This window comes from Musca autumnalis, unplaced genomic scaffold (genome assembly GCF_047663935.1).
Source record: "Musca autumnalis isolate F117 unplaced genomic scaffold, ASM4766393v1 scaffold_2, whole genome shotgun sequence".
Classification (NCBI taxonomy): Eukaryota; Metazoa; Arthropoda; class Insecta; order Diptera; family Muscidae; genus Musca; species Musca autumnalis.
In genome coordinates, this window is record NW_027411755.1 from 227,181,136 (window position 1) to 227,194,089 (window position 12,954).

A 12,954-nucleotide genomic window follows, 5' to 3' on the forward strand; every position below is an offset into this window, starting at 1 on the left:
GAACAAATTATTATTTAAAAATCCACGCCTATGACCCCCAAGAAGCCTTGAACAAATTATTATTTAAAAATCCACGCCTATGACCCCCAAGAAGCCTTGAAAAAATTATTATTTAAAAATCCACGCCTATGACCCCCAAGAAGCCTTGAAAAAAATATTATTTAAAAATCCACGCCTATGACCCCCAAGAAGCCTTGAAAAAAATATTATTTAAAAATCCACTCCTATGACCCCCAAGAAGCCTTGAAAAAATTATTATTTAAAAATCCACGCCTATGACCCCCAAGAAGCCTTGAAAACATTATTATTTAAAAATCCACGCCTATGACCCCCAAGAAGCCTTGAAAAAAATATTATTTAAAAATCCACTCCTATGACCCCCAAGAAGCCTTGAAAAAATTATTATTTAAAAATCCACGCCTATGACCCCCAAGAAGCCTTGAAAAATTATTATTTAAAAATCCACGCCTATGACCCCCAAGAAGCCTTGAAAAAATTATTATTTAAAAATCCACGCCTATGACCCCCAAGAAGCCTTGAAAAAATTATTATTTAAAAATCCACGCCTATGACCCCCAAGAAGCCTTGAACAAATTATTATTTAAAAATCCACGCCTATGACCCCCAAGAAGCCTTGAAAAAATTATTATTTAAAAATCCACTCCTATGACCCCCAAGAAGCCTTGAAAAAATTATTATTTAAAAATCCACTCCTATGACCCCCAAGAAGCCTTGAAAAAATTATTATTTAAAAATCCACGCCTATGACCCCCAAGAAGCCTTGAAAAAATTATTATTTAAAAATCCACGCCTATGACCCCCAAGAAGCCTTGAAAAAATTATTATTTAAAAATCCACTCCTATGACCCCCAAGAAGCCTTGAAAAAATTATTATTTAAAAATCCACGCCTATGACCCCCAAGAAGCCTTGAAAAAATTATTATTTAAAAATCCACGCCTATGACCCCCAAGAAGCCTTGAAAAATTATTATTTAAAAATCCACGCCTATGACCCCCAAGAAGCCTTGAAAAAATTATTATTTAAAAATCCACTCCTATGACCCCCAAGAAGCCTTGAAAAAATTATTATTTAAAAATCCACGCCTATGACCCCCAAGAAGCCTTGAAAAAATTATTATTTAAAAATCCACTCCTATGACCCCCAAGAAGCCTTGAAAAAATTATTATTTAAAAATCCACGCCTATGACCCCCAAGAAGCCTTGAAAAAATTATTATTTAAAAATCCACGCCCATGACCCCCAAGAAGCCTTGAAAAAATTATTATTTAAAAATCCACGCCTATGACCCCCAAGAAGCCTTGAAAAAATTATTATTTAAAAATCCACGCCTATGACCCCCAAGAAGCCTTGAAAAAATTATTATTTAAAAATCCACGCCTATGACCCCCAAGAAGCCTTGAAAAATTATTATTTAAAAATCCACGCCTATGACCCCCAAGAAGCCTTGAAAAAATTATTATTTAAAAATCCACTCCTATGACCCCCAAGAAGCCTTGAAAAAATTATTATTTAAAAATCCACGCCTATGACCCCCAAGAAGCCTTGAAAAATATTATTTAAAAATCCACGCTTATGACCCCAAGAAGGCTTAAAAAAATATTATTTAAAAATCCAAGCTTAGGGGTGTTCAGGCTTTGCTTTTGGAACACCCCTTATAGAAGGCCCTTTTTCTCCACATACGTTTTTTGCCCAATCCGACCATCACCAAATTAATAAGCTTCTTTCTCTCTGGGATCTCCATCCCAATTCCCTGACGGCCTGTAGGGTGATTATAATTTTTTGATGTACGGATTATGTTGATAAAGTTTCAATGTAAATGTTTTTCGTAAAAATCGATGTTATTTTATTGGCAACCCTATTTCTAACTAGGAAACCCCTTTTTAATTTTGGTATAAATACTACGAGCAGTAATGAATTCTCTTCAGTGTTTTAGAAAAATGCGAACATTAATTATTTTGTGTACCGTAATTTGTTTGACTTGGGCTGTACCAATTCAGAAGTGGCACCGCACCACCGATGGCTGTCTTTATTATGTGGAGAAACAAATATCGGTAAAATATACGAACAAAAGGACTTGTGGAAATTTCTTGATTTAATTCAAATTTTTAACAGGTCAACTGGTATCAAGCCTGGGAGGAATGTCTCAATAAAAATATGACCTTAATTACCATCGATTCGTATAATAAACAGAAATATGTCGACAATTTAATTGATATGTTTTATGGTAAGTTTCTTTTTTTCTGGAATCAATATTGTTTGTCTTTTATATTATACATATTTTTGTTTCATGTTTCAGCAAGTAAATTTTCATACTGGCTGGCTGCCCACGATAATGCTGTTGCCAAACGCCACGTCTGGGCAACAACTGGCAAACCAATGTATTTCACTAATTGGGCTAAAGGTCAACCAACATATTCAACCAACTACCACTGTATTTATAGTAGCTCCAACGATGGTCAATGGTATGATACTATTTGTACTAACACACAGTACTTCATATGTGAAAATTTACAATGTACCACCACTGAAAGCAATGATGATGACTTTGAATACGGAGGAGTTCCGAAAGAATTAAAAAAATACAATGTTAATATTTGGAATCATTTGGGACATCCTTAATAAATGTGATTTGTGTTGTGTAAGCATTATGTTCTAAAAGAACAAGATATTAATAAAGAGCATTGAAAAATATATATAATTTGATTTTCAAAAATTTTAAATGGGACAATATTTTGTTAAACCAATTACGAAAGGCTATAGTTAGGATGGGCCGACTATGTAATACTCTACAACATCACTATCCCTGTGCATAAGCTTTTCTCCGATTAAAGTTGCTTGTATTCTTTCAGAAGAAGAGTAATATTGAAAACATGTTTTGGATTCCACACAAGGTATGTTCTAAAGCTTAAAGCAATATATTCCGGTAGTATGGATAATTGAGGGAATTTAAATATAACACCAACCAACCCCCAAGAAGTCCAAAACCTTGAAAAAATATTATTTAAACATCCACGTTTATGACTCCCAAGAAACCTTGAAAAAATATTATTTAAAAATCCACGTTTATGACTCCCAAGAAACCTTGAAAAAATATTATTTAAAAATCCACGTTTATGACTCCCAAGAAACTTTGAAGAAATATTATTTAAAAATCCACGTTTATGACTCCCAAGAAACCTTGAAAAAATATTATTTAAAAATCCACGCTTATGACCCCCAAGAAACCTTGAAAAATATTATTTAAAAATCCACGCTTATGACCCCCAAGAAACCTTGAAAAAATATTAATTAAAAATCCACGCTTATGACCCCCAAGAAACCTTGAAAAAATATTATTTAAAAATCCACGCTTAAGACCCCCAAGAAACCTTGAAAAAATATTATTAAAAATTCAAGCTTATGACCCCCAAGAAACCTTGAAAAAATATTATTTAAAATCCACGCTTAAGACCCCCAAGAAACCTTGAAAAAATATTATTTAAAAATCCACGCGTAAGACCCCCAAGAAACCTTGAAAAAATATTATTGAAAAATCCACGCTTAAGACCCCCAAGAAACCTTGAAAAAATATTATTTAAAAATACACAGTTATGACCCCCAAGAAACCTTGAAAAAATATTATTTAAAAATTCACGCTTAAGACCCCCAAGAAAGCTTGAAAAAAAATATTATTTAAAACTGCACGCCTATGACCTCCAAGAAAGCTTGAAAAAAATATTATTTAAAAATACACGCTTATGACCCCTAAGAAGCCTTGAAAAATTATTATTTAAAAATCCACGCCTATGACCCCCAAGAAGCCTTGAAAAAAATATTATTTAAAAACCCACGCCTATGACCCCCAAGAAGCCTTGAAAAAAATATTATTTAAAAATCCACGCCTATGACCCCAAGAAGCCTTGAAAAAAATATTATTTAAAAATCCACGCTTATGACCCCCAAGAAGCCTTGAAAAAAATATTATTTAAAAATCCACGCCTATGACCTCCAAGAAAGCTTGAAAAAAATATTATTTAAAAATCCACGTTTATGACTCCCAAGAAACCTTGAAAAAATATTATTTAAAAATCCACGCTTAAGACCCCCAAGAAACCTTGAAAAAATATTATTTAAAAATCCACGCTTATGACCCCCAAGAAACCTTGAAAAAAATCCACGCCTATGACCTCCAAGAAAGCTTGAAAAAAATATTATTTAAAAATCCACGCTTATGACCCCCAAGAAACCTTGAAAAAATATTATTTAAAAATCCACGCTAATGACCCCCAAGAAACCTTGAAAAAATATTATTTAAAAATCCACGCTTATGACCCCCAAGAAACCTTGAAAAAATATTATTTAAAAATCCACGCTTATGACCCCCAAGAAACCTTGAAAAAATATTATTTAAAAATCCACGCTTATGACCCCCAAGAAACCTTGAAAAAATATTATTTAAAAATCCACGCTTATGACCCCCAAGAAACCTTGAAAAAATATTATTTAAAAATCCACGCTTATGACCCCCAAGAAACCTTGAAAAAATATTATTTAAAAATCCACGCTTATGACCCCCAAGAAACCTTGAAAAAATATTATTTAAAAATCCACGCTTATGACCCCCAAGAAACCTTGAAAAAATATTATTTAAAAATCCACGCTTATGACCCCCAAGAAACCTTGAAAAAATATTATTTAAAAATCCACGCTTATGACCCCCAAGAAACCTTGAAAAAATATTATTTAAAAATCCACGCTTATGACCCCCAAGAAACCTTGAAAAAATATTATTTAAAAATCCACGCTTATGACCCCCAAGAAGCCTTGAAAAATATTATTTAAAAATCCACGCTTATGACCCCCAAGAAGGCTTGAAAAAAATATTATTTAAAAATCCACGCTTATGACCCCCAAGAAGCCTTGAAAAAAATATTATTTAAAAATCCACGCTTATGACCCCCAAGAAGCCTTGAAAAAAATATTATTTAAAAATCCACGCTTATGACCCCCAAGAAGCTTTGAAAAAAATATTATTTAAAAATCCACGCTTATGACACCCAAGAAGCCTAGAAAAAAATATTATTTAAAAATCCACGCTTATGACCCCAAGAAGCCTTGAAAAATATATTATTTAAAAATCCACGGTTATGACCCCCAAGAAGTCTTGAAAAAAATATTATTTAAAAATCCACGCCTATGACCCCCAAGAAGCCTTGAAAAAATTATTATTTAAAAATCCACGCTTATGACCCCCAAGAAACCTTGAAAAAATATTATTTAAAAATCCACGCTTATGACCCCCAAGAAACCTTGAAAAAATATTATTTAAAAATCCACGCCTATGACCCCTAAGAAGCCTTGAAAAATTATTATTTAAAAATCCACGCTTATTACCCCCAAGAAACCTTGAAAAAATTATTATTTAAAAATCCACGCCTATGACCTCCAAGAAGCCTTGAAAAAAATTATTTTTTAAAAATCCACGCATATGACCCCCAAGAAGCCTTGAAAAAATTATTATTTAAAAATCCACGCCGATGACCCCCAAGAAGCCTTGAAAAATTATTATTTAAAAATCCACGCCTATGACCCCCAAGTAGCCTTGAAAAAATTATTATTTAAAAAACTACGCCTATGACCCCCAAGAAGCCTTGAAAAAATTATTATTTAAAAATCCACGCCTTTGACCCCCAAGAAGCCTTGAAAAAATTATTATTTAAAAATCCACGCTTATGACCCCCAAGAAGGCTTGAATAATATTATATGACCCCCAAGAAGCCTTAAACAAATATTATTTCAAAATTTTTTGATGTACGGATTGTGTTGATAAAGTTTCAATGAAAATGTTTTTGGTAAAAATCGCTGATCTTTTGTTGGCAATCCTATTTCTAACTTTGAAAACCCTTTTCATTTTTGGTATAAATACTACGAGCAGTAATGAATTCTCGTCAGTGTTTTAGAAAAAATGCAAACTTTAATTATTTTGTGTACCGTGATTTGTTTGACTTGGGCTGTACCAATTCAGTAGTGGCACCGCACCACTGATGGGTGTCTTTATTATGTGGATAATCAGGCATCGGTACACAGTAATAATAATCAAATGAAAGGATTTGCAAATAATTTTTATTTTCTTGCAATTGTTTACAGGTCAACTGGTATCAAGCCTGGGAGGAATGTCTCAATAAAAATATGACCTTAATTACCATCGATTCGTACATCAAACAGAAATATATCGAAAATTTTATTGATATGTTTTATGGTAAGTTTTTCGGTAAACGATTCGTTTAATTTGTTCTGTTTACATTTTGTTTCATGTTTTAGCGAATAAATTTGTATTCTGGATGGCTGCCCACGATAATGCTGTTGCTAAACGTCACGTCTGGGCAACAACTGGCAAACCAATGTATTTCACCAATTGGGCTAAAAATCAACCAACATATTCAACTAACCACCATTGTATTGGTAGCCATACCGATGGTCAATGGTTCGATGCACCTTGTACTAACGGATATAACTTCATATGTGAAAATTTACAATGCTCCACCACTGAAAGCAATAATGAAGACTTTGAATACGGAGGAGTTCCGAAAGAATTAAAAAAATACAATGTTAATATTTGGAATCATTTGGGACATCCTAATTAAATGTAAATTGTGTTGTGTAAGCATTATGTTCTAAAAAAAAACATATTAATAAAGAGCATTGAAAAATATATAATTCGATTTTCAAAAATTTACAATGGGACAATATTTTGTTAAACAAGTTAGGAAAGGCTATAGTTAGGATGGACCGACTATATAATACTCTACAACATGACTATCCCTGTGCATAAGCTTTTCACTGATTAAAGTTGCTTGTATTCCTTCAAAAAAAGAATCATATTGAAAACATGTTTTGGATTCTACACAAGGTATGTTGTACAGCTTAAAGCAATATATTCCGGTGGTATGGATAATTTAAGGAATTAAAATATAACACCAACCAACGGGTTGACGTTGTCAACCTGGCTTATGACACCGGATGACTTAATGCTAATTGAAGGGAAATAATTTGACATTTAAAACGGCAGAGCTATAATCTACGGGATGAAAGATACCAAAACGGCCCTGACCGCCTTAAACATGGCAAAGACCAGGATTTATTTCTTTCATCTCAAGTGTACACAGACCTCCCGTGGTTTCACCTGGGGAGCAGCCTTTAACACCAGTAAAAGGTATTGAGCTAACATGTGCCGCTCGTTCGTCCATAAAGGCGTTAAAAACATGGGTTTGGGCGTCGGGTTAGCAACCCTCCCCTAGAAAAAGCAGGATACTATGAAAAAAACGAAAGAAAAGAAAAACAAACCCCTCTAAAGTTGACGACCCCCGCAAACGTTTTAAGGACCATGATCTGCTAATCTGCACCTGGAATGTTCGCACTCTTTATAGAGAAGGTGCAGTTTACGCGCTGGCAGATGTACTTGAAAAGTACAAGGCCGACATTAATGCCATACAGGAAATACGATGGACTGGGAAAGATGTCACAACAGTACCTAAAGGTGACCCACTGTATTATAGCTGCAATGACACAAAGCATGAGTTTAGTTGCGGTTTTGTACTTGGTCAGAGGTTAAAACATCTGGTCTCTACCTTCACCCCAGTGAATGAAAGACTTGCTGCAATTCGAATAAAAGCTAAATTCTTCAACATCAGCTTTATTTGCGCTCATGCTCCCACTGAAGAAAAGGACGAACAGACCAAAGATATATTTTACGAGCGCTTAGAAGAAACATACGACCGTTGCCCTGCCCATGACATTAAAATCATTCTAGGCGATTTTAATGCCAAAATTGGAAAGGAGAATATCTTTGGCCCAACAGTCGGGAAATTCAGTCTCCACAGTGAAACATCTGACAATGGTATGACGCTGATAGACTTTGCAGCTGCAAAAACATGGTAGTTAGCAGTACCAGATTTAATCATCTCGATATTCATAAGGGCACCTGGATGTCTTCAGATCAAAGAACAAGTAATCAAATTGATCATGTTGTGATAGATGGAAGACATTCATCGAGCGTGTTCGTTGTACAATCGTTCCGAGGAGCAAACATTGATTCGGACCACTACCTTGTTGCAGCAAAGGTACGTAAACGTAGCAAACAAAGTACGAACAGACACAACACGAAAGTAAGACATCGATAAGCTGCAATCACAACAGATAGCCAGATAATGTTCCACTCAATTTTCCCAATTGCTTAATGAAAGCACTGCTCGTCCCGATAACATATCAGCACAATGGCAAAATATTGCCCACTCCACGCAAACATCCGCAAAGTCCATTATGGGATATGACTAGGAGTGTCGTGCTGCTACCGAAAAGAAAAATGGGGCATATAGGCCAACGCGTAGCGCACGATTGAGGTATCGAGAGAAAAAGAGAGCAGAGAAACGTTTTTTTCGCAGGAAAAAGAGAGAAATGGAAAGGCATGAGTGTGAAAAATCGAGATGTACAGGAGCTAGAATGAAGTCCGAAAGTTCTACCAAATAGTGAAACATCAAACTAATGACTTTGGTATAGGCACATCCTCCTTTAGAGACCAGCAATGTAATTTGGTAACTGAACATGGAAATGTTTTCCAAACTGTTGGTATCCAATAGTAGCGAGGACGGCGAAGCTACCATAGATCCAATCCCAGAAGATGGTATAGAATGTATACCGCCCAGCCAAGATGAGGTAAAGACAGCAACAAACCGACTGAAGAATAATAAGGCAGCAGAAGCCGATGGCTTACCAGCCAAGCTGTTCAAGATTAGAGGCGACACGCTAATCAGGTGGATGCATCAGCTAGTTAGCACCAAGTGGCAGGAAGAACGCGTACTCGACGATTGAAACGTGAGCATCATATGTCCCGTCCACAAGAATGGAGATAAGGCTGTATGCTTTAACAATAGGGGCATAAGTCGTCTCCCTATTGCCTACAAGATAGTGTCATGGATATTGTGCGAACGACTAAAGCCTATGGTCAACGAAACAATTGGACCATACCAATGCGTCTTTAGACCTGGCAAGTTCACAATCTACACTGCGGCAAATCCTGTTGAAGACCCATGAGATACAGATCGACACCTATCAAATTTGTGTCGATTATCAGGCAGCCTTCGACAGCTCCCTACGCCCGAATGTATTCCAAGCAATGTCTGAATTTGATATCCCCGCAAAACTCATTCGGCTTTGTAAGATGAGTTTAACTGATACTAGGTCTTCAGATAAAATAGGAAAGAACCTCTCCGAACAGTTCAGTACCAAAAGAGGCTTTAAACAAGGAAACAGCCTTTCGTGTGACCTATTCAAGGTTATACGAGATGCAAATGTCAAAAGAAATGGCACAACCTATAGCAACAGTCATATGTTACTTGCTTATGCTGATGACACTGATGGGACGATCAGTAATGGAAGTAACTAATACTTTTAAGAAGGTTAAAGGAGAATCGGCAAAAGTGGGTCTGGCGGTAAACGGCGAAAAGACAAAGCTGATGGTGTCGACGCCGAATGCGTCCATAGAGCTCGGACTACCAGTGGAAGTTGGTTCCTATAATTTTGATGTAGTAAAAGACTTCGTCTACCTCGGCACCGCCATAAACACAACAAACAACATCAGTTGTGAAATAAAAAGAAGAATTGTTTTGGCCAACAGATGCTACGAGTACTTTGACAGTTTAAACATTTTTAAAACAAAGCCACATGTCATCAAACAACGCTTTACAAAACACTGATACTACCCGTGCTAATGTATGGTTCCGAAGCCTGGGTACTTGCGCAAGCAGATAAGGCAGTGCATGGTGTGTTTGAGAGAAAAATTCTTCGAAAGATCTATGGGCCAATCTGCGTTGACGTTGAATATCAATGTCGTATGAACCACGAGCTGTATATGCTATACAAAGACATCAGTATAGATAAACGTATCGAGATGCAACGACTGTGTTAGCTACACCATATCATAAGAATGAGCGATGATGAATCCACTAAAAAAGCGTATAAATGCGGGCCACTTGGCGGTACTCGCAGGACTGGAAGGCTAAATCTTCCATGGACCCAACAAGTGGAAAAAGAGATGGAAAGACGCGGTATTCCAAAAAGCGAAGCAACATACAGAGAAAATGGAGATATTTTCTTAGTTTGGCTTATGGAACAAATATTCTGTAATGGGCCAGCTAAATAAGTACGTATATTGGTGCCGTGACATAACAAAAAATCGCACGAATACAAAAAACAATAAAGAAAAAATTATATTTACATGTCTATATCAAAAAAAAAAAAAATAATAATAATAATAATAATTAATATGTATACGGAAAGTCTTCGTCGAGTACCATAGTCTGATAAAACTTCTTCGATCTGTTGGGAGTTATGTCCGCGTTTTTGAGGACGAATTGTGGAAGTTATGTCCGCAAAACAAAGCGGACATAAAGGCCAAAATCATTTTGGATGTTATGTCCGGGCATCAGCTATATAGGACCCAAAATACACAAAATCTCCTTACCTCTATTCAGTATAGAGGTATACACCGATGGCTCCAAGATGGAAACGGGGACAGGAACAGACGTCTGTCTACAGTGATACCCTCAACTTACGGCTCTCATAAAGGTTGGGTGAAAATTGCAAGCCGAGATCTTTGCAATCAAACAAGCCGGAGAACAGATAGGTAATATGAAAAGGGAATGGATGAAGGACAACACGGTCTCCGAGTGAAGTAGCTTTCTATTACGACAACTACGCGTCCTTTAATCTAGCGTAACCTAATCGATTGGGTCAAAACTTTATGAAACCCAATATTTGTTTCAAAGATACAGACAGACCGCTTCTTCAAAATTCACAAAATTCATTTTTTTTGGAAAATTTGAAGTTTAGGACCACCTGTCTGTTCGCTTTCAAACTTTTACATTTACGTATTATGATGTAAAAATTTTTTTGGAGGGCAAATCCATACAAACACTTAAAGCCCCTTTGGGGCTTCCAATTGAATTGAGTACCCGATTTGGGTCTATATTTTACACGTGAAAAAGTTTGTACTCAGGTCCATTTCTTCCGTAGATCAAGTTCAGAGATGGACAATAACCGCGCACTCTCTGCTACACACAAACCCCCACAATAAAATGTTTAATTTTGTTCTGTCCGAGAGTTGCCTTGGATTTTTTCCAGAAGGATGTCTTTGTGATGCTGTTTTCATCGATATGTTTTTTGTGGGCAAGTCCATGCTTGGTGACATAATATCCCGAAAACTCTAAAAATGGCTGTTGGGCACCAGAATTTTTTTTGAAAGAAGTGACGCTTAAACTTAGATCAATTTCTCAGATGATACTTTAGATGCCTTTTCCACAAAAATTCAACACATTTGTATTTGAATCCTGTATAAAAGGCAGGGACGCGCTTCTTTGCCTAGACAGTATAGTGAGGGCACCCACTGAGTTGTTTTTGCATTTGCTTCTCTCTCTCTCTCACGTATAGTGTAAGTGCCCAGCAAAATAAATTGGAAGTAGTGCAATGTGGACTAGTTCTGTCACGGCATGTTTTGATGCAGTTCAACCGGAGTCGTGAAAAAGGCACTCCAGTCCTCACATTTTAACCGCATTTGGATGCAATCCAAAGAATCACATCCACCTGTCAAATTTTAACAACATCCGGATGCAGTTCAGCGGAGTCGTGAAATAGGCACTCCAATTCCTCACAATTTAACAGCATCCGGATGCAGTCCAAACGGAGTCGTGAAAAAGGCACTCCGTTCGCTACATATTATTAGCAGTTGTTAGAGATCCCTACATGTACATAAATCAGTTTGTACATCTCTACAGGCAGCGGCATACATTTTTCAATAAGAGATAAGCGTGTTAACATTTTCAAACATTTGTTAATACAAACTAAATAACATTTCATTTGTGAACATTTTTCCGGTAACTCAAGAGAAGAAAATTTCCGAACGGAGTGCTGTTGGAGTACGTTTAGCAAACGAACAAACGAAGCAAAAACAGTTCAGTTAAAATGCAGTGCCAGAGGGTCGGTTAAAATGCAGTGCCAAAGGGTCAGTTAAAATGCAGTGCAATGGTGTGCCTCTTTCCGTAGTCACGCTCTTGTAAAAATCATGAGTGAAAATGCATAATTTGATGCCCTTCCAGATCACTTGTACATATCATTTAACTGTCTCTGTGGAGGCAAACTTTTTGCTGGGTGTACATAAACAAACTATGAACATTATGTGGTTGTTGTTTTTTTCACTCATGCATACCCACATGCTTTAGTATTGATGGAAATATAGTGGACGACACTGATATAAGGTCACTTCTCAAATCGTATGGTTCTTGTTTCCATTTCTACACACATCCGCTGCATAAATGTGTAGTGAAGTTAAGGTTTTTACCAGGGTTTAAAAGCCAGCATCTAAAAACATTAGCATTAGCTGTACACTTCAACTGCTACACAATATTCACACACACGGCTAAATAAGCAACCGAACGCATTTATTTTTGTACATTTTTGCTTATTTCGTTTTTTACGCCTAATCTTTTTTTTCGTTAGGCATAATCGACAACCACGCTACATATTTAGCAGTCGGCTGACCATTCGTCGCAGCGAATTAGCCAGAGAGGGTGTTTTTTGTCATTAGAGTTGCCAACGCAGTAATAAACAAGTAAAAAGTCGTTAAGTTCGACCGGGCCGAACTTTTTATACCCTCCACCATAAAATAGTCTTAATTAAAATGGAATAATTAGGGTCCTTTTACAATTTTAGGTGGCCCTTGGTGTGTGTATATTAAAAACACCGAAGGACAGATGCGCCGTGGTTCGAACTTCCGCGTTATGGCGTGATGAAGTTTTTGCACGAGACCCTGTAAGCCATCATGAATTAGCATTATATCTTTGTTTGTTGTTTTTGTAGAGCACTTAAGCAACAGTGAACAAAGATATAACGCTAATTCCTGAA

General features: G+C 36.4%; 3 protein-coding genes across 4 annotated transcripts in view; 2 read left to right on the forward strand and 1 right to left on the reverse strand.

Annotated features, from left to right (window-relative positions):
* The window catches only part of dpp (decapentaplegic morphogen), a 490,893-nt gene that overhangs the window by 306,510 nt on the left and 171,429 nt on the right, over window positions 1-12,954 (reverse strand). The window lies entirely within an intron of this gene.
* LOC141395311 (lectin subunit alpha-like) lies at window positions 1,926-2,719 on the forward strand. The gene is made up of 3 exons (XM_073970970.1): window positions 1,926-2,072; window positions 2,134-2,245; window positions 2,318-2,719. The coding sequence occupies exons 1-3, from the start codon at window positions 1,932-1,934 to the stop codon at window positions 2,638-2,640; spliced, it is 576 nt and encodes a 191-aa protein (XP_073827071.1). The 5' UTR covers window positions 1,926-1,931; the 3' UTR covers window positions 2,641-2,719.
* LOC141393345 (uncharacterized) lies at window positions 5,951-6,712 on the forward strand. Its single transcript, XM_073966341.1, has 3 exons — window positions 5,951-6,079; window positions 6,148-6,259; window positions 6,322-6,712. Exons 2-3 carry the CDS (start codon window positions 6,190-6,192, stop codon window positions 6,642-6,644), a joined length of 393 nt encoding a protein of 130 aa, XP_073822442.1. The 5' UTR covers window positions 5,951-6,079; window positions 6,148-6,189; the 3' UTR covers window positions 6,645-6,712.